We start from the raw sequence: 20,774 nt of genomic DNA on the forward strand, positions 1-20,774 counted from the left end.
ACGGAATGTGGGGGGTGATGAGAGCGAGGAGTTGGCGGGAACCCACAGGGCGCCGCCATCTTGCTGTACGGAACGTAAGGCGGCGTGGTGACGTCACTCCGGCGGCGGTGAGGCGCGCGATTTGAGGTGGGTGTGAGGGGCTCGGGGAGTTTTTGGGGTTTTTTTGGGGTTTTTTGGGGGGATTTTTGGGGTTCCGAGGTGTCTCAACCTCCCGCTGGGGCTCATAGAGCCCTGCAGGGACCTCTGGGAGCGGCGGCACTGGCTGACCTCGGAGGGTGAGGGGGGAAGAGGCGCAGAGCCCTCAGGGTCATCGCTGTCACCACCGGATCGTCCCTCGGGAATTCTCCGTCACCACCTTGGGATCCTCCCTGTCCCTTTCCAGTGGAATCATCCCTGTCACCCCTCAGACCTTCCCTGTCACCCCCTTGGGATCCTCCCTGTCCCTTCCCTCTGGAATTCTCCCTGTCACCCCTCAGGATCCTCTCTGTCACCCTCAGACCTTTCCTGTCACTCCCTGACCCTTGCTGTCCCTTCCCCTTGGAATTCTCCCTCTCCTTTCCTTGGGATCCTCCCTGTCACCTCCTTGGGATCATCCCTGTCCCCTCAGGATCCTCTCTGTCACCCTCAGACCTTACCTGTCCCTTCCCTCTGGAACTCTCCCTGTCACCCCTCAGGATCCTCTCTGTCACCCTCAGACCTTCCCTGTCCCTTTCCTTTGGGATCCTCCCTATCCCTCCCTTGGGATTCTCCCTGTCACCTGTTTGGGATCATCTCTGTCACCCCTCGGGATCATCCCTGTCACCCTCAGACCTTCACTGTCACCACCTTGGGATCATCCCTGTCACCCTCTGAGACTCCCTGTCCCTTCCTTGGGATCATCCCTGTCACCCTCTGATACTCCCTGTCACCCTTGGATCCTCCCTGTCACCCCCACAGGATCATCCCTGTCCCTTCCCTCTGGAATTGTCCCTGTCCTTTCTGTCTGGAATTCTTCCTGTCACCCCCTTGGGATCCTCCCTGTCCCTTCCCAGTAATATCATCCCTGTCACCCCTCAGACCTTCCCTGTCACCCCTCAGGATCCTCCCTGTCCCTTCCCCTTGGAATCATCTCTGTCACCCCTGGGTTTTCCCTGTCCTTTCCCACTGGGATCATCCCTGTCACCCCTCAGGATCATCCCTGTCACCCTCAGACCTTCCCTGTCCCTTCCCACTGGGATCTTCTCTGTCACCTCCCAGGATCATCCCTGTCACCCCTCAGGATCGTCCCTGTCCCTTCCCTCTGGAATTCTCCCTGTCACCCCTCAGGATCATCCCTGTCACCCTCCCTGTCCATTCCAACTGGGATCCTCCCTGTCACCCCTGGATCATCCCTGTCCCTTCCCTCTGGAACTCTCCCTGTCACCCCTCAGGATCATCTCTGTCACCCTCAGACCTTCCCTGTCCCTTTCCTTTGGGATCCTCCCTGTCCCTCCCTTGGAATTCTCCCTGTCACCTATTTGGGATCATCTCTGTCACCCCCTCAGGATCATCCCTGTCCCTTCCCTCTGGAATTCTCCCTGTCCTTTCTGTCTGGAATTCTTCCTGTCACCACTTTGGGATCCTCCCTGTCCCTTCCCAGTAATATCATCCCTGTCACCCCTCAGACCTTCCCTGTCACCCCTCAGGATCCTCCCTGTCCCTTCCCCTTGGAATCATCTCTGTCACCCCTGGGTTTTCCCTGTCCTTTCCCACTGGGATCATCCCTGTCACCCCTCAGGATCATCCCTGTCACCCTCAGACCTTCCCTGTCCCTTCCCACTGGGATCTTCTCTGTCACCTCCCAGGATCATCCCTGTCACCCCTCAGGATCCTCCCTGTCCCTTCCCTCTGGAATTCTCCCTGTCCTTTCCCTCTGGAATTCTCCCTGTCCTTTCCATCTGGAATTCTTCCTGTCACCCCCTTGGGATCATCCCTGTCACCCTCAGACCTTCCCTGTCCTTTCTCTTTGGGATTTCCTCTGTTCCTTCCCTCTGGAATTCTCCCTTTCCTTTGGAATTCTCCCTCTCCTCTCCTTGGAATTCTCCCTTTCCTTTCCCTCTGGAATTCTCCCTTTCCCTTGGAATTCTTTTCCCTTGGAATTCTCCCTTTCCCTCTGGAATTCTCCCTTCCCTTTCCCTTTGGGATTTCCTCTGTTCCTTCCCTCTGGAATTCTCCCTTTCCTTTGGAATTCTCTCTCTCCTCTCCTTGGAATTCTCCCTTCCCCTTCCCTCTGGAATTCTCCCTGTCCTCTCTTTGGAATCCTCCCTGGAATTCTCTCTGGAATTGTCCCTTCCCCTTGGATTTTTTTCTATCCTTTCCCTCTGGAATTCTCCCTTTTTCTTGGAATTCTCCCTTCCCTTTCCCTCTGGAATTTTCCCTTTTTCTTGGAATTCTCCCTTCCCTTTCCCTCTGGAATTTTCCCTTTTTCTTGGAATTCTCCCTTCCCTTTCCCTTGGGATTTTCCCTCTCTGGAATTCTCCCTTTCCTTTCCCCTCTGGAATTCTGCCTTTCCCTTGGAATTCTTTTCCCTCTGGAATTCTCCCTTCCCTCTGGAATTCTCATCCCACCATCAATCCCAAAAATCCTTCCCATTCCCACATTTTCCTCAGGAAAACTCCAATTAATTTCCAGGAAAAAAAATAATAATTAGGAATTTCTCCCATCTCTCCCCAGCCTCGGATTTTTGGGATTTTCCCAATTCCTGGAAGATTCCCAAAGGGATGAATCCTGAGGAAAAAAACCTGGAATTTCCCCAGCAGCAAAGGAAGGGGGATGAGGATGGAAAAAGGGATTTTCCACAGGGTGAGTTCTTGGAAAAATCCCTAAAAAATTCCCTAAAAAATTCCCAAAAATAATTATCAAATATTCCCCCCAAAAATTCCCAAGAATTCCTTAAAATTCCCAAAAATAATTCCCAAAAAAAAATCCCTAAAATTCAAAAAAATTTTAAAAAAATTCCCAAAATTTCCCTAAAATTCTCAAAAATAAAAAAATTCCCAAAAATTCCCAAAAATAATTCTAAAAATTCTTTAAAATTTAAAAAAATCCCTAAAAAATTCCCTTAAAGATTCCCTTTAAAAATTCCCAAAAATAATTCCCTAAAAAAAAATCCTAAAATTTTAAAAAATCCCTGAAAAATTCCCAAAAATCCCCCAAAATAATTTCCAAAAATCCCCCAAAAGAACTCCCAAAAATTCCCCAAAAAATTCCCCAAAATTCCAAACAATTCCCTAAAAAATTCCCAAAAATACCCTAAAATTCCCTAAAAAAATTCCCTAAAATTAAAAAAAATTCCCTTAAAAAATTACCAAAATTTCCCAAAAATAATTCCCAAAAATTCCTTAAAATTCCCTAAAATTCAAAAAAATTCCCAAAACTAATTCCCTAAAACTCCCTAAAATAATTCCCAAAAATATCCCTAAAAAAAAATCCCAAAATTTTCCTAAAAAAAATCCCAAAATTTTTCTAAAAAAATTCCCAAAAATTCCAAAAAATTCCCAAAAATAATTCCCTAAAATTCCTTTTAAAATTCCCTAAAATTCCCTAAAATCCCCCAAATGTCCCTAAAATTAAAAAAAATCCCCTCAAATCCCCAAAATTTCCCTAAAAAATCCTAAAAATTATTCCCAATATTCCCAAAATTTCCTTTAAAAAATCCCAAAAATTCCCTAAAAAATTCCCTAAAATTCCCAAAATTTCCCCCAAAAAATTCCCAAAAATTCCCTAAAATTTCCAAAAAATTCCCCAACATTCCCTAAAATTTCCCCCAAAAAATTCCCCAAAATGCCCTAAAATTCAAAAAAATTCCCTAAAATTCCCAAAATTTCCCTAAAAATGTTCCCCAAAATTCCCATAAATAATTCCCAAAAATTCCCTTTAAAAAATCCCAAAAATAATTCCCAAAAATTCCCCCCAAAAATTCCCTAAAAAAATCCTAAAAATTATTCCCTGATAATCCCAAAATTTCCCTAAAAAATCCCAAATATTCCCAAAAAATAATTCCCAAAAATTCCCAAAATTTCCATCAAATAATTCACTAAAATTCCCTAAAATAATTCCAAAAAATTCCCCCAAAAAATTCCCCAAAATGACCTAAAATTCCCTTAAAAAATTCCCCAAAATTCCCAAAAATAATTCCCAAAATTTCCCTAAAAATTCCCTAAAATTCCCTAAAATGATTCCCAAAAATTCCATAAAAGTCCCTAAAAAAACCCTAAAATTCCATAAAATAATTTCCAAAAATTCCCTAAAATTCCTAAAATAACCCTAAAAAAATTCCCAAAAATTCCCAAAAAAATTCCCAAAAGAATTCCCAAAAATTCCCAAAATTTCCCCAAAAGAATTCCCAAAAATTCCCAAAAATCCTCCTCCCTGCTCACTTCCCCTCCCTCTACCCTTCGAAAAAAACCTTCCAAGTGGAATTTTTTAACATTTTTCCCATTTTTTTGGGATTCCCTCCGGAATTCCGAGTTTTTCCCGCTTTTCCAGGAGTTCTGGATCACCTGGAGTTGCTGGAATTCCAATCCCACCGGGAAGCTGTGGAGAAGGAAAAGCAGGAAAAGAGGGAAGAGAAATCCATTTTCCTGAGAAATAAAATTGGGGAATTGCGGCTCCAGAGGGATCAACTCCGGGAGAAAGTGGAGAAAGCAGAGGTAGGAAAAATTCCCCAATTTTTTGGGAATTTTTTGATGGAGAAATTGTCTGAAATTCCCACAGGAATCGTCCTGAATTTCTAAAAAAAATCCCAAAAAATTCCCCCAAAAATTCCAAATTATTTCCAAAAAAATCCCAAAGAATTCCCCCCAAAAAAATCCCAAATAATTTCCAAAAAATCCCAAATAATTCCCCTGAAAAAATCCCAAATCATTCCCAAAAAAATCCCAAATAATTCCCCAAATAATTCCAAAAAAAATCCCCCAAAAATCCCAAATAATTCCCAAAAAATCATCCCAAAAAATCCCAAATAATTCCTAAAAAAATCCAAATAATTCCAAAAAAAATCCCAAATAATTTTTAAAAAATCCCAAATAATTCCCAAAAAAATCCCAAATAATTCCCAAAAAAATCCCAAATAATTAATAAAAAATCCCAAATAATTCTCAAATAATTTCCAAATAAATCCCAAAAAAATCCCAAATAATTCCCAAAAAAATCCCAAATAATTTCCAAATAATTCCCGAAGAAAATCCCAAATAATTCCCAACCAAAGCTGTGGAGAAGGAAAAGCTGGAAAAGAGGGAAGAGAAATCCATTTTCCTGAGAAATAAAAATCGGGAATTGCGGCTCCAGAGGGATCAACTCCGGGAGAAAGTGGAGAAAGCAGAGGTGGGAAAATTCCCCAATTTTTTGGGAATTTTTGGGTGGAGGAATTGTGTGAAATTGCCAGAGGAATCATCTGGAATTTCTAAAAAAAATCCCAAAAAATTCACCCAAAAAATTCCCAAAAATCATCCCAAATTCCTAAATAAAAATCCAAAAAAAATCCCAAATAATTCCCAAATAATTCCCAAAAATATCCTAAATAATTCCCAAAAATTCCCAAATAATTCCCAAAAAAAATCCCAAATAATTCCCCAAATAATTCCAAAAAAATCCCAAATTCTAACTAATTCCCAAAAAAGAAAAAATTCCCCAAAAAATCCGAACTAATTCCCAAAAAATCCCAAATAAATCCTAAAAACATCCCAAAAAATTCACCCAAAAAATCCCAAATAATTCCCAAAAAAATCCCAAAGAATTCCCAAAAATCATCACAGATAATTCCCAAAAAATCCCAAATAAATCCCAAATAATTCCCAAAAAATCCCAAATAATTCCCATAAAAATCCCAAATAATTCCCAAAAAAATCCCAAATAATTCCCAAAAAAATCCCAAATCATTCCCAAAAAAATCCCAAATAATTCCCAAAAAAATCCCAAATAATTCTCAAAAAAATCCCAAATAATTCCCAAAAAAATCCCAAATAATTCCCAAAAATATCCCAAATAATTCCCAAAAAAATCCCAAATAATTCCCAAAAAAATCCCAAAAAAATCCCCAAAAAAATCCCAAATAATTCCCCAAAAATCCCAAATAATTCCCAAAAAAAATCCCAAATAATTCCTAAAAAAATCCCCAATAATCCCCAAAAAAATCCCAAATAATTCCCAAAAAAGCTGTGGAGAAGGAAAAGCAGGAAAAGAGGGAAGAGAAATCCATTTTCCTGACAAATAAAATTGGGGAATTGCGGCTCCAGAGGGATCAACTCCGGGAGAAAGTGGAGAAAGCAGAGGTGGGAAAATTCCTGATTTTTTTGGGAATTTTTAGGTGAGGAATTGTCTGAAATTCCCACAGGAATCATACAGAATTTCTAAAAAAAAAAAATCCCAAAAAATTCGCCCAAAAAATCCCAAAAAATTCGCCCAAAAAATCCCAAAGAATTCCCAAAAAAAATCCAAAAAAATTCCAAAATAATTCCCAAAACATCCCAAAGAATTCCCAAAAAAATTCCAAAAAATCCCAAATAAATCCCAAAACAATCCCAAAGAATTCCCAAAAAAATCCAAAATAATTCCCCAAATAATTAAAAAAAAAATCCCCAAAAATCCCAAATAATTCCCAAAAAAGAAAAAATTCCCCAAAAAATCCGAACTAATTCCCCAAAAAATCCCAAATAATTCCCAAAAAATCATCCCAAAAAAATCCCAAATAATTCCTAAAAAAATCCAAAAAAATTCCCAAAAAAATCCCAAATAATTCCTTAAAAAATCCGAACTAATTCCCCAAAAAAATCCCAAATAATTCCCCCAAAAATCCCAAATAATTCCCCAAAATTCATCCCCTGTTCCTGAAAAAAATCATCCCAAAAAAATCCCAAATAATTCCTAAAAAAATCCTAAATAATTCCCAAAAAAATCCCAAAAAATTCCCCCCAAAAATCCCAAAAAATCATTCCAAACTCCTAAAAAAACATCCCCCAAAAAATCTCAAAAAATTCCCATAAAAATCCCAAATAATTCCCAAAAAAATCCCAAATTCCTAAAAATCGTCCCAAAAAAATTAAAAAAAATTCCCTAATAAATCCCAAAAAATCCCAAATAATTCCCAAAAAATCCCAAATAATTCCCAAAAAAATTCCCAAATAATTCCCAAAAAAATCTCAAATAATTCCCAAAAATCATCCCAAATTCCTAAAACAATCATCCCAAAAAATAAAAAAAAAATCCCAAAGAATTCCCAAAAAAATCCCAAATAATTCCCAAAAAAATCCCAAATAATTCCCACCCAAAGCTGTGGAGAAGGAAAAGCAGGAAAAGAGGGAAGAGAAATCCATTTTCCTGAGAAATAAAATTCAGGAATTGCGGCTCCAGAGGGATCAACTCCGGGAGAAAGTGGAGAAAGCAGAGGTGGGAAAATTCCTGATTTTTTTGGGAATTTTTTGGTGGAGGAATTGTCTGAAATTGCCAGAGGAATCATCTGGAATTTCTAAAAAAAATCCCAAAAAATTCCCCAAAAAAATCCCCCAAAAATTCCAAATTATTTCCAAAGAAATCCCAAAAAATCCCAAATAATTCCCCTGAAAAAATGCCAAATAATTCCCAAAAAAATCCCAAATAATCATCCTGAATTTCTGAAAAAATCATCCCCAAAAAATTCCCCCAAAAAATCCCCAAAAATCATCCCAAATTCCTAAATAAAAATTAAAAAAAAATCCAAAAAAAAATCTCAAAAAATCCCAAATAAGTCCCAAAAAAATCCCCATAAAATCCCAAATAATTCCCAAAAGAATCCCCAAAAAATCCCAAATAATTCCCCAAAAAAAATCCCAAATTACTAAAAAAAAAAATCCCCAAAAAATCCCAAATAATTCCCAAATAATTCCCCAAAAAATCCCAAATAATTCCCAAAAAATCCCAAATAATTCCCCAAAAAAATCCCAAATAATTCCCAAAAAATCCCAAATAATTCCCAAAAAAAATCCCAAATAATTCCCAAAAAATCCCAAATAATTCCCAAAAAATCCCAAATAATTCCCCCAAAAAAACCCAAATGATTCCCAAATAATTCCCCAAAAATCCCAAATAATTCCAAAAAAATCCTAAATAATTCCCAAAAAAATCCCAAATAATTAGTAAAAAATCCCAAATAATTCCCCAAAAATCCCAAATAATTCCCAAAAAATCATCCCAAAAAAATCCCAAAAAATTCCCAAAAATATCCCAAATAATTCCCAAAGAAATCCGAAATAATTCCCAAAAATATCCCAAATAATTCCCAAAAATATCTCAAATAATTCCCAAAAATATCCCAAAAAATTCCCAAAAAAATCCCAAATAATTCATAAAAAATCCAAAATAATTCCCAAATAAATTCAAAAAAATTGCCTCAAAAAATCCCCAATAATTCCCAAAAAAATCCCCAATAATTCCCACCCAAAGCTGTGGAGAAGGAAAAGCAGGAAAAGAGGGAAGAGAAATCCATTTTCCTGAGAAATAAAATTGGGGAATTGCGGCTCCAGAGGGATCAACTCAGAGAAAAACTGGAAAAAGCAGAGGTAGGAAAAATTCCCCAATTTTTTGGGAATTTTTTGGTGGAGGAATTGTGTGAAATTCCCAGAGGAATCATCCAGAATTCCTAAAAAAAATCCCAAAAAATTCGCCCAAAAAATTCAAAATTATTTCCAAAAAAATCCCAAATAATTCCCAAATAATCCTAAATGATTCCCAAATAAATTCCAAAAAATTCCCCCAAAAAATCCCAAATAATTCCCAAAAAAACCCCAAATAATCGCCCTGAATTCCCCAAAAAATCATCCCAAAAAAAATCCCAAATAATCCCCCAAAACATCCCAAAAATTCCTTAAAAAATCCCAAGAAATCCCAAATAATTAAAAAAAAATCTCAAATAATTCCCAAAACATCATTCCAAATAATTTTTAAAAAATCCAAAAAAATTCCCCAAAAAATCCCAAAAAAATCCCAAAAAATCTCAAATAATACCCAAATAATTCCCAAAAAATCCCAAATAATTCCCAAAGAAAATCCCAAATAATTCCCAAAAAAGCTGTGGAGAAGGAAAAGCAGGAAAAGAGGGAAGAGAAATCCATTTTCCTGAGAAATAAAATTCAGGAATTGCGGCTCCAGAGGGATCAACTCCGGGAGAAAGTGGAGAAAGCAGAGGTGGGAAAATTCCCCAATTTTTTGGGAATTTTTGGTGGAGAAATTGTGGGAAATTCCCAGAGGAATCATCCAAAATTTCTAAAAAAAATCCCAAAAAATTCGCCCAAAAAATTCAAAATTATTTCCAAAAAAATCCCCAAAAAATCCCAAATAATTCCCCAAAAAAATCCCAAAGAATTCCCCCCAAAAAAATCCCAAAGAATTTTCAAATAATTCCCAAAAAATCCCCTCAAATAATTCCCAAAAAAATCCCAAATAATTCCAAAAAAAATCCCAAATAATTCCCAAAAAATCCCAAATAATTCCCAAAAAAACCCCAAATAATTAAAAAAAAAAAATCGCAAATTCCAACTAATTCCCAAAAAAGAAAAAATTCCCCAAAAAATCCGAACTAACCCCAAAAATCCCAAATAATTAAAAATCCCAAAAAATTCACCCAAAATCCCAAATAATCCAAAAAATCCCAAATAATTCCTTAAAAATCCCAAATAATCCCAAAATCCCAAATAATCCCAAAAAAATCCCAAATAATTCCTAAAAAAATCCCCAATAATTCCCAAAAAAATCCCAAATAATTCCCACCCAAAGCTGTTTAGAAGGAAAAGCAGGAAAAGAGGGAAGAGAAATCCATTTTCCTGAGAAATAAAATTCAGGAATTGCAGCTCCAGAGGGATCAACTCCGGGAGAAAGTGGAGAAAGCAGAGGTGGGAAAATTCCTGATTTTTTTGGGAATTTTTGGTGGAGAAATTGTGGGAAATTGCCAGAGGAATCATCCAGAATTTCTAAAAAAAATCCCAAAAAATTCGCCCAAAAAATCCCAAAGAATTCCCCCCAAAAAAATCCAAAAAAAATCCAAAATAATTCCCAAAACATCCCAAAGAATTCCCAAAAAAATTCCAAAAAATGCCAAATAAATCCCAAAAAAATCCCAAAGAATTCCCAAAAAAATCCCAAAGAATTCCCCAAATAATTTAAAAAAAAATCCCCAAAAATCCCAAATAATTCCCAAAAAATAAAAAATTCCCCAAAAAATCCGAACTAATTCCCCAAAAAAATCCCAAATAATTCCCAAAAAATCATCCCAAAAAAATCCCAAATAATTCCTAAAAAAATCCAAAAAAATTCCCAAAAAAATCCCAAATAATTCCTTAAAAAATCCGAACTAATTCCCCAAAAAAATCCCAAATAATTCCCCCAAAAATCCCAAATAATTCCCCAAAATTCATCCCCTGTTCCTGAAAAAAATCATCCCAAAAAAATCCCAAATAATTCCTAAAAAAATCCTAAATAATTCCCAAAAAAATCCCAAAAAATTCCCCCCAAAAATCCCAAAAAATCATTCCAAACTCCTAAAAAAACATCCCCCAAAAAATCTCAAAAAATTCCCATAAAAATCCCAAATAATTCCCAAAAAAATCCCAAATTCCTAAAAATCGTCCCAAAAAAATTAAAAAAAATTCCCTAATAAATCCCAAAAAATCCCAAATAATTCCCAAAAAATCCCAAATAATTCCCAAAAAAATTCCCAAATAATTCCCAAAAAAATCTCAAATAATTCCCAAAAATCATCCCAAATTCCTAAAACAATCATCCCAAAAAATAAAAAAAAAATCCCAAAGAATTCCCAAAAAAATCCCAAATAATTCCCAAAAAAATCCCAAATAATTCCCACCCAAAGCTGTGGAGAAGGAAAAGCTGGAAAAGAGGGAAGAGAAATCCATTTTCCTGAGAAATAAAATTGGGGAATTGCGGCTCCAGAGGGATCAACTCCGGGAGAAAGTGGAGAAAGCAGAGGTGGGAAAATTCCTGATTTTTTTGGGAATTTTTGGTGGAGAAATTGTGGGAAATTGCCAGAGGAATCATCTGGAATTTCTAAAAAAAATCCCAAAAAATTCGCCCAAAAAATTCAACATTATTTCCAAAAAAATCCCCAAAAAATCCCAAATAATTCCCCAAAAAATCCGAAATAATTTCCAAAAAAATCCCAAATAATTCCCCTGAAAAAATCCCAAATAATTCCCAAAAAAATCCCAAATAATCATCCTGAATTTCTGAAAAAATCATCCCCAAAAAATTCCCCCAAAAAATCCCCAAAAATCATCCCAAATTCCTAAATAAAAATCCAAAAAAAATAAAAAAAAAATCTCAAAAAATACCAAAAAAATCCCCAAAAAATCACAAATAACTAAAAAAAAATTCCCAAAAAGTCCTAAATAAATTAAAAAAAATCATCCCAAATTCCTAAAAAAATCCCAAATAATTCCCAAAAATATCCTAAATAATTCCCAAAAAAATCCCAAATAATTCTGCAAAAAATCCCAAATAATTCCAAAATTCATCCCCTGTTCCTGAAAAATCATCCCAAAATCCCAAATAATTCCTAAAAACTTAAATAATCCCAAAAAAATCCAAAAAATTCCCCAAAATCCAAAAGTCATCCCAAATTCCTAAAAAAATCCCCCAAAAAATCTCAAAAATTCCCATAAAAATCCCAAAACTAAAAAATCCCAAATAATTCCAAAAGAAAACCCAAATATCCTAAAAATCCCAAATAATTCCCAAAAAACCAAATAATTCATTAAAATCCCAAATAATTCCCAAAATTCCCAAAATTCCCAAAAATCCTAAATAATTCCAAAAATCATCCCAAAAATTTTCAAAAATCCCAAATTCCCCAAAATCCCAAAGAATTCCCAAAATCATCACAGATAATTCCCAAAATCCCAAAAATCCCAAATAAATCCAAAAATTCCCAAAAAATTCCCAAATAATCCCAAAAAATCCCAATTCTGAAAAAAAATCCCAAATAATTCCCCAAAAATATCCCAAATAATTCCAAAAAAAAATCCCAAATAATTCCCAAAAAATCCCAAATAATTCCCCAAAAATCCCAAATAATTCCCGAAGAAAATCCCAAATAATTCCCAACCAAAGCTGTGGAGAAGGAAAAGCTGGAAAAGAGGGAAGAGAAATCCATTTTCCTGAGAAATAAAAATCGGGAATTGCGGCTCCAGAGGGATCAACTCCGGGAGAAAGTGGAGAAAGCAGAGGTGGGAAAATTCCCCAATTTTTTTGGGAATTTTTGGGTGAGAAATTGTGGGAAATTGCCAGAGGAATCATCTGGAATTTCTAAAAAAAAATCCCAAAAAATTCCAAAAAAAATTCAAAATTATTTCCAAAAAAATCCCAAAAAATCATCCCAAATTCCTAAATAAAAATAAAAAAAAATTCCAAAAAGAATCCCCAAAAAATCCCAAATAATTCCCAACCAAAGCTGTGGAGAAGGAAAAGCTGGAAAAGAGGGAAGAGAAATCCATTTTCCTGAGAAATAAAAATCGGGAATTGCAGCTCCAGAGGGATCAACTCCGGGAGAAAGTGGAGAAAGCAGAGGTGGGAAAATTCCCCAATTTTTTTGGGAATTTTTGGGTGAGAAATTGTGGGAAATTGCCAGAGGAATCATCTGGAATTTCTAAAAAAAAATCCCAAAAAATTCCAAAAAAAATTCAAAATTATTTCCAAAAAAATCCCAAAAAATCATCCCAAATTCCTAAATAAAAATAAAAAAAAATTCCAAAAAGAATCCCCAAAAAATCCCAAATAATTCCCAAAAAATTTCCCAAAAAATCCCAAATAATCACCCTGAATTCCTGAAAAAATCATCCCAAAAATCCCAAATAATTCCCAAAAAAATCATCCCAAATTCATCCCAAATTCCTAAAAAAACCATCCCAAAAAAATCCCAAATAATTCCCCAAAAAATCAGAAAAAAATCCCAAATAATTCCCAAAAAATCCTAAATATTTCCCAAAAAAATCCCCGAAAAATCTGAACTAATTTCCCAAAAAACCTCAAATAATTCCTAAAAAAATCCCCCAAAAAATCTAAAAAAAATCCCAAATAATTCCCAAATAAATCCCAAAAAATCCCAAATAATTAAAAAAAAAAATCCCAAGTAATTCCCAAAAAATCATCTCAAATTCCTAAAAAAATCATCCCAAAAAATCCCAAATAATTCCCAAAAACATCCAAAATAATTCCCAAAAAATCCCAAATAATTCCCAAAAAAATCCCAAATAATCCCCAAAAAATCCCAAATAATCCCCAAAAAATCCCAAATAATTCCCAAAAAAATCCCAAATAATTCCTTAAAAAATCCAAAAAAATTCCCAAAAAAATCCCAAATAATTCCCAAAAAATCCCCAATAATTCCCAAAAAAAATCCCAAATAATTCCCAAAAAAATCTCAAAGAATTCCCAAAAATCATCACAGATAATTCCCAATTAAATCCCAAATAAATCCAAAAAAATTCCCCAAAAAATTCCCAAATAATTCCCAAAAAAAATCCCAATTCTGAAAAAAAATCCCAAATAATTCCCAAAAAAATCCCAAATAATTCCCAAAAAAATCCCAACTAATTCCCAAAAAAACCCAAATAATTCCAAAAAAATCCTAAATAATTCCCAAATAATTTCCAAAAAAAATCCCCAAAAATTAAAAAAAAATTTCCAAAAAATCCCCAAAAATCCCAAATAATTCCCAAAAAAATCCCAAATAATTCCCCAATAATCCCAAAATATTCCCCCAAAAAAATCCCAAATAATTCCAAAAAAAATCCCCAAAAATTAAAAAAAAATCCCAAATAATTCCCAAAAGCTCCTTTTTCCTCTCCCAGCTTTTGCAGAAATCTGGCAAAGTGGGAATTTTGTCGGATTTGGGAATTTCTGACCCTCGGGAAGTGCTGGAATGGAAAATCAGGAATCTCCAGGATCTCCTCCAGCTTTTCCAGCTCACAGGTGAGAAATTCCTGGAATTTTGGGAGAAAAACTCCAAATTCCTGGAATTTTGGGGAAATAATTCCAAATTTTCAGAATTTTGGGAAAAAAACCTCCAAATTCCCAGGATTTTGGGAAAAAACCTCCAAATTCCTGGAATTTTGGGAAAAGAATCTCTAAATTCCAGGAATTTTGGGAAAAGAATTCCAAATTCCCAGAATTTTGGGGGAAAAAAATCTCCAAATTCCCAGAATTTTTGGGGAAGAATTCCAAATTCCCAGAATTTTGGGGAAAAAATTCCAAATTCCCAGAATTTTGGGAGAAAAAACCCTCCAAATTTCCAGAATTTTGGGAAAAAAACCTCTAAATTCCCAAAATTTTAGGGGAAAAAAATCCAAATTCCTGGAATTTTGGGGGAAAACCTCCAAATTCCCAGGATTTTGGGGGAAAAAACCTCCAAATTCCCAGAATTTTGGGGAAAAAATCTCCAAATTCCCAGAATTTTGTAGAAATAATTCCAAATTTTCAGAATTTTGGAAAAAAAACTCCAAATTCCCAGAATTTTGCGAAAAAAACCTCCAAATTCCCAGAATTTTTGGGAAAAAAACTCCAAATTCCTGGAATTTTGGGAAAAAAACTTCCAAATTCTCAGGATTTTGGGGAAAAAGACTCCAAATTCCCAGAATTTTTGGGGAAAAAAGACTCCAAATTTCCAGAATTTTGGGGAAAAAACTCCAAATTCCTTGAATTTTGGGGAAATAATTCCAAATTTCCAGAATTTTGGGGAAATAATTCCAAATTCCTGGAATTTTGGGGAAAAAACTCCAAATTCCCAGAATTTTGGGGAAAAAACCTCCAAATTCCTGGAATTTTGGGGAAAAAAACTCCAAATTCTCAGAATTTTGGGAAAAAAACTCCAAATTCCCAGAATTTTGGGAGAAAAAACCTCCAAATTCCTGGAATTTTGGGGAAAAAACCTCCAAATTCCTGGAATTTTGGGAGAAAAATTCCAAATTCCTCAGTGTTGGAAATTTTGGGAATTGAGGGAAAAGTGGGAATTTCCTGCTTGGGAATTTTGAGAGATTTTCTTGGGAATTAGAGAATGTCCATTGGGAATTAGAGAATTTTTTTGGGAATTTCAGAGATTTTTTTGGGAATTAAAGAGTTTTTCTTGGGAATTCGAGAGATTTTTTTGGGAATTTGAGAGATTTTCTTGGAATTAGAGAGTTTTTCTTGGGAATTAGAGAGTTTTTTCTGGGAATTAGAGAGTTTTTCTTGGAAATTAGAGTTTTTATTGGGAATTTGAGAGAATTTTTGGGAATTCGAGAGATTTTTTTGGGAATTAGAGAGTTTTGGGAATTAAGAGAGTTTTCTTTGGGAATCAGAGAGATTTTCTTTGGGAATTAGAGAGAATTTTTGGGAATTAGAGAGATTTTTTTGGGAATTCGAGAGAATTTTTTGGGAATTACAGAGTTTTCCTTGAGAATTAGAGAGATTTTTGGGAATTCAAGAGATTTTTTTGGGAATTCAAGAGATTTTTTTGGGAATTAGAGAGTTTTCCTTGAGAATTAGAGAGATTTTTGGGAATTTGAGAGATTTTTTTGGGAATTAGAAAGTTTTTCTTGGGAATTAGTGAGTTTCCTTGGGAATTAGAGAATTTCCATTGGGAATTAGAGATTTTTTTGGGAATTTGAGAGATTTTTTGGGAATTAGAAAGTTTTTCTTGGGAATTAGAGAATTTTCCTTGGGAATTCAACAGTTTTCCTTGGGAATTCGAGAGATTTTTTTGGGAATTACAGAGTTTTCCTTGAGAATTAGAGAGACTTTTGGGAATTTGAGAGATTTTTTTGGAATTAAACTGTTTGTTTTCCTTGGGAATTAGAGAGTTTTCTTTGGAATTAGAGATTTTCCTTGGGAATTAGAGAATTTTTCTTGGGAATTAGGAAGTTTTCCTTGAAAATTAGAGAGTTTTCCTTGGAATTAGAGAGATTTTTTTGGGAATTACAGAGTTTTCCTTAGGAATGAGAGAGATTTTTTGGGGAATTAGAGAGATTTTTGGGAATTAGAGAGTTTTGGGGTTTAGAGAGATTTTTTTTTAATTAGAATTAGAGAGATTTCCTTGGGAATTAGAGAGATTTTTTGGAATTAGTGAGATTTTTTTGGAATTAGAGAGTTTTTTTGGGAATTCAAGAGATTTTTTTGGGAATTAGAGATTTTTTTTGGGAATTTGAGAGAATTTTGGGGAATTTGAGAGATTTTTTTGGGAATTAGAAAGCTTTTCTCGGGAATTAGAGAATTTTCCTTGGGAATTCAACAGTTTTTCTTGGGAATGAGAGAGATTTTTTTGGGAATTAGAGAGTTTTTTTGGGAATTAGAGCATTTTGGGAATTAAGAGAGTTTTCTTTGGGAAGTAGAGAGATTTTCCTTGGGAATTAGAGAGATTTTTTGGAATTCGAGAGATTTCCTTGGGAATTCGAGAGATTTTCTTGGAATTAGAGAGTTTTTCTTGGGAATTAGAGAGTTTTTTCTGGGAACTAGAGAGTTTTTCTTGGAATTGGAGTTTTTCTTGGAATTAGAGAGTTTCCCATGGGAATGAGAGAGATTTTTTTGGAAATTAGAGCATTTTGGGAATTAAGAGAGTTTTCTTTGGGAATTAGAGAGATTTTCCTTGGGAATTAGAGAGTTTTTTTGGGGAATTAGGGAGTTTTCTTGGGAATTAGGGAGTTTTCTTTGGAATTAGAGAGTTTTCCTTGGGAATTAGGAAGTTTTCTGTGGGAATTAGGAAGTTTTCCTTGGGAATTCGAGAGATTTTTTTGGGAATTAGAGAGTTTTCCTTGGGAATTCTGGAGTTTCCCTCGAATTCCCCCAAACTCCTGGAATTCTTCCCCCTCCCCTGTCTCCCCCACTCCTTGGGATCATTCCCAGAGAATTCCCAGAAAATTCCCAGCAAATTCCTGGAAAATTCCTGGAAAATTGTCAGAAAGTTCCCAGAAAATTCCCAAAAAATTCCAATCAATTCCCAGAATATATAGTGGAAAATTCTTGGAAAATTCCCAGAAAATTAAAAAAAAAAATTCAGAGAAAATTTTCAGAAAATTTACGAAAGATTCCAAAAATTCCTGGAAAATTCCCAGAAAATTAAAAGAAATTCCCAGAAAATTCCTGGAAAATTTTTTTAATCTGGAAAATTCCCAAAAAATTCCTAGAATATCCAAAAAAATTCCTAAAAATTTCTAAAAAAAATTCCTAAAAAATTCCTGAAAATTCCTGAAAATTAAAAAAATTCCCCAAAAATTCCTCAGCAATTCCTCAAAAATCCCTGGAAATTCCAAAAAAAATTCCCAGAAAGTTTTTAAAAATTCCAAGAAAAATTCGTGAAAATTACCCAGAAAATTGCCAAAAAATTCCCCAAAAATCCTAAAAATTCCCTAAAAATCCCCAAAAATTAAAAAAAAAATCCCAGAAAATGCCAAAAAAATCCCAGAAAATTCCTGAAAAATTCCTGGAAATCCCCCCCAAAAATTCCCAAAAAATTCCCAGAAAGTGCCCAGACAATTCCTGGGAAATTCCCAAAAAATTTACAGAAAATTTTTAAAAATTACCAGAAAATTCTCGGGAAATTTCCAGAAAATTCAAAAAAATTCCCCAAAAATCCTAAAAATCCCCCAAAAAATCCCCAATTCAAAAAATCCACAAAAATCCCCAAAATCAAAAAAAAAAAAAATTTAAAAAACTAAAATTCAAAAAAATCCCCAAAATTTCCCCAAAAATTCCCCAAAAATCCCCAAAAAATCCCCAAAATTCCCCAAAAAATCCCCAAAAAATCCCCAAAAATCCCAAAAAAATTCCCTAAAAAATCCCCAAAAAATCCCCAAAAAATCCCCAAAAATCCCCAAAAAATCCCAAAAAATGCCCCAAAAATCCCAAAAAATCCCCCAAAAATTCCCAAAAATTAAAAAATCCAAAAAATTCCAAAAACTTCCCAGAAAATTCCTGAAATAATTCCCAGACAATTTTTTTTAAATCCTGGAAAATTCCTGAAAATTTCCCAGAAAATTCCCCAAAAATTCCCAGAAAATTCCTGAAAAAATTCCCAGAAAATTCCCCAAAAAAATCCTGGAAAATTCCAGAAAATGTCCCAAAAATTAAAAAATTCCTGAAAATTCCTATAAAATTCCCCCAAAAAAAAAAATTCCCCCAAAATTCCTAAAAATTCCAAAAAAATCCCAAAAAATTCCAAAAAATCCCCAAAAATTCCCAAAAAAAATCCCAAAAACATCCCCAAAAAATCCCAAAAAATCCTTAAAATTCCCAAAAAAATCCCCAAAAATCCTAAAAAAATCCCCAAAAATCTCAAAAAATTCCCCAAAAATTCCTAAAAATCCCCAAAATTTCCCTTCACCCAGGGCTGAGCGCGAAGCTCTCCAAGCGCTCCGTCTGCTTCTCCATCCTCACCTCCTTCGAGAATTCCCTGCTGGATTCCTTCCGGCTGGAGCTGCGGCCGACGCCGGAATTCCGCGTTTCCCGCCACTCCGTCCCGCCCTTCATCCCGCTGGAGAGCTTTTCCCGGGAATTCTTACCCGCCGGGGATCTGCGGGGATTGCTGGGATCCCTGAGCCGGGAGCTCAACGCCTGCGTGGGCAGGAGGGAGCAGCTGGACAGAGTCCTGGTGGGAATTCCTGATTTTGGGAATTCTGGGAATTCTTGGTGGGATTTGGTGGGAATTGTTGCTGGGAATTGTTGGGATTGGATGGGAATTCTTGGTGGGATTTGGTGGGAATGGATGGGAATTGATGGGAATTCTGGGTGGGAATTGATGGGATTTGATGGGAATTGATGGGAATGGATGGAAATTCTTGATGGGAATGGATGGAATTTGGTGAGAATTGATGGGAATTGTTGATGGGAATTGATCTTGGGAATTCTTGATGGGAATGGATAGGAATGGATGGGAATTCTTGATGGGAATGGATGGGAATTCTTGATGGGAATCGATGGGATTTGGTGGGAAATGATAATGGGAATTCTTGATGGGAATTGATGGGTATTGATGGGAATTCTTGATGGAAATTGATGGGAATCAATAGGAATTACTGGGAATTCTTGATGGGAATAGATGGGAATTGGTGGGAATTGATTGGGAATTGATGGGAATTCTTGATGGGAATTCTTGATGGGAATTGATGGGAATTGATTGGGAATTGGTGGGAATTAATTGATGGGAATTGATGGGAATTCTTTATGAGAATCGATGGGAATGGATGGGAATTCTTGATGGGAATGGATCTTGGGAATTGCTGGGATTTTATGGGAATTGATTTGAATTCTTGATGGGATTTGCTGGGATTGGGTGGGAATTCCCGGGAATTGCTGCTCTCCGGGGATCTGCGGGGATTGCTGGGATCCTTGTGCCGGGAGCTCAACGCCTGCGTGGGCAGGAGGGAGCAGCTGGACAGAGTCCTGGTGGGAATTTTGGGAATTCTGGGTGGGAATTGGTGGGAATTGATGGGAAATGATGGGATTTGATGGGAATTCTTGGTGGGAATTGATGGGAATTGGTGGGAATGGATGATGGGAATTGATGGGAATTGATGGAATTGGTGGGAATTCTTGATGGGAATTAATGATGGGAATTGAGGTTGGGAATTGGTGGGATTTGGTGGGAATTCTTGATGGGAATTCTTGTTGGGAATGGATGGGAATTGATGGGAATTCTTTTTGGGAATTGATTGAATTGATGGGAATTCTTGATGGGAATGGATAGGAATTCTTGATGGGAATTGATAATGGGAATTCTTGATGGGAATTGATGGGAATTAATGGGAATTCTTGATGGGATTTGCTGGGAATTAATGGGAATTCTTGATGGGATTTGCTGGGAATTAATGGGAATTCTTGATGGGAATCGATGGGATTTGGTGGGAATTGATCTTGGGAATTGATGGGAATTAGTGGGAAATGATGATGGGAGTTATTGATGGGAATCGATTGAATTGATGGGAATTGTTGATGGGATTTGATGGGAATTGGTGGGAATTCTTGATGGGAATTGATGGGAATGGCTGGGAATTGATAGGAATTGATGGGAATGGCTGGGATTGGTGGGAATGGCTGGGATTTATGGGAATTCCCGGGAATTGCTGCTCTCCGGGGATCTGCGGGGATTGCTGGGATCCCTGTGCCGGGAGCTCAACGCCTGCGTGGGCAGGAGGGAGCAGCTGGACAGAGTCCTGGTGGGGATTCCTGATTTTGGGAATTATCTTGGGAATTTATGGGAATTAGTGGGAATTCTTGGTGGGAAATGGAGGGAATTGATGGGAGTTGATGGGAGTTGATGGGAATTGATGATGGGAATCGATGGGATTTGCTGGGAATCGATGGGATTTGGTAGGATTGATGGGAATTGTTGATGGGAATTGATGGTGGGAATTGATCTTGGGAGTTCTTGATGGGAATGGATGGGAATTGGTGGGAATTGATGGGAATTGGAATTGTCGATGGGAATTGTTGGGAATTGATTGAATTGATGGGAATTCTTGATGGGAATTGCTGGGATTTGGTGGGAATTGATGGGAGTTGATCTTGGGAATTGATGGAATTGATGGGAATTCTTGATGGGAACTGATGGGAATGGATGGGAATTTATGGGATTTGATGGGAATTCTTGATGGGAATTGGTGGCAATTAATGGGAATTGATCATGGGAATTGATGGGAATGGATGGGAATTATTGGGAGTTGATGGGAATTATTGATGGGAATATTGCTGGGAATGAATGGGAATTGATGGGAATTCTTGATGGGGATTGATGTTGGGATTGGTGG

At 36.2% G+C, this 20,774-nt stretch overlaps 1 protein-coding gene across 1 annotated transcript; it reads left to right on the top strand.

Moving 5' to 3' along the window:
• The first annotated feature begins 2 nt into the window (after positions 1–2).
• On the top strand, positions 3–20,285 carry LOC146423938 (centromere protein O-like). The gene is made up of 5 exons (XM_085044194.1): positions 3–126; positions 2,692–2,820; positions 13,851–13,971; positions 18,357–18,619; positions 20,139–20,285. Exons 2-5 carry the CDS (start codon positions 2,791–2,793, stop codon positions 20,283–20,285), a joined length of 561 nt encoding a protein of 186 aa, XP_084900320.1. The 5' UTR covers positions 3–126; positions 2,692–2,790.
• The last annotated feature ends 489 nt before the right edge of the window (positions 20,286–20,774 follow it).

This window comes from Lichenostomus cassidix, unplaced genomic scaffold, assembly GCF_008360975.1.
Source record: "Lichenostomus cassidix isolate B80296 unplaced genomic scaffold, HeHo_3.0 HiC_scaffold_529, whole genome shotgun sequence".
In the NCBI taxonomy this organism is placed as follows: Eukaryota; Metazoa; Chordata; class Aves; order Passeriformes; family Meliphagidae; genus Lichenostomus; species Lichenostomus cassidix.

What these genes read in the sequence shown, in the direction of transcription:
- LOC146423938 (XM_085044194.1), top strand. Translation starts at nt 2,791, where the DNA reads ATGAGGATGGAAAAAGGGATTTTCCACAGG. An exon ending in CCAGCTTTTCCAGCTCACAG is followed by an intron (nt 13,972 to 18,356) that starts GTGAGAAATTCC and finishes CCCTTCACCCAG; the next exon opens with GGCTGAGCGCGAAGCTCTCC. An exon ending in AGCAGCTGGACAGAGTCCTG is followed by an intron (nt 18,620 to 20,138) that starts GTGGGAATTCCT and finishes CTGTGCCGGGAG; the next exon opens with CTCAACGCCTGCGTGGGCAG.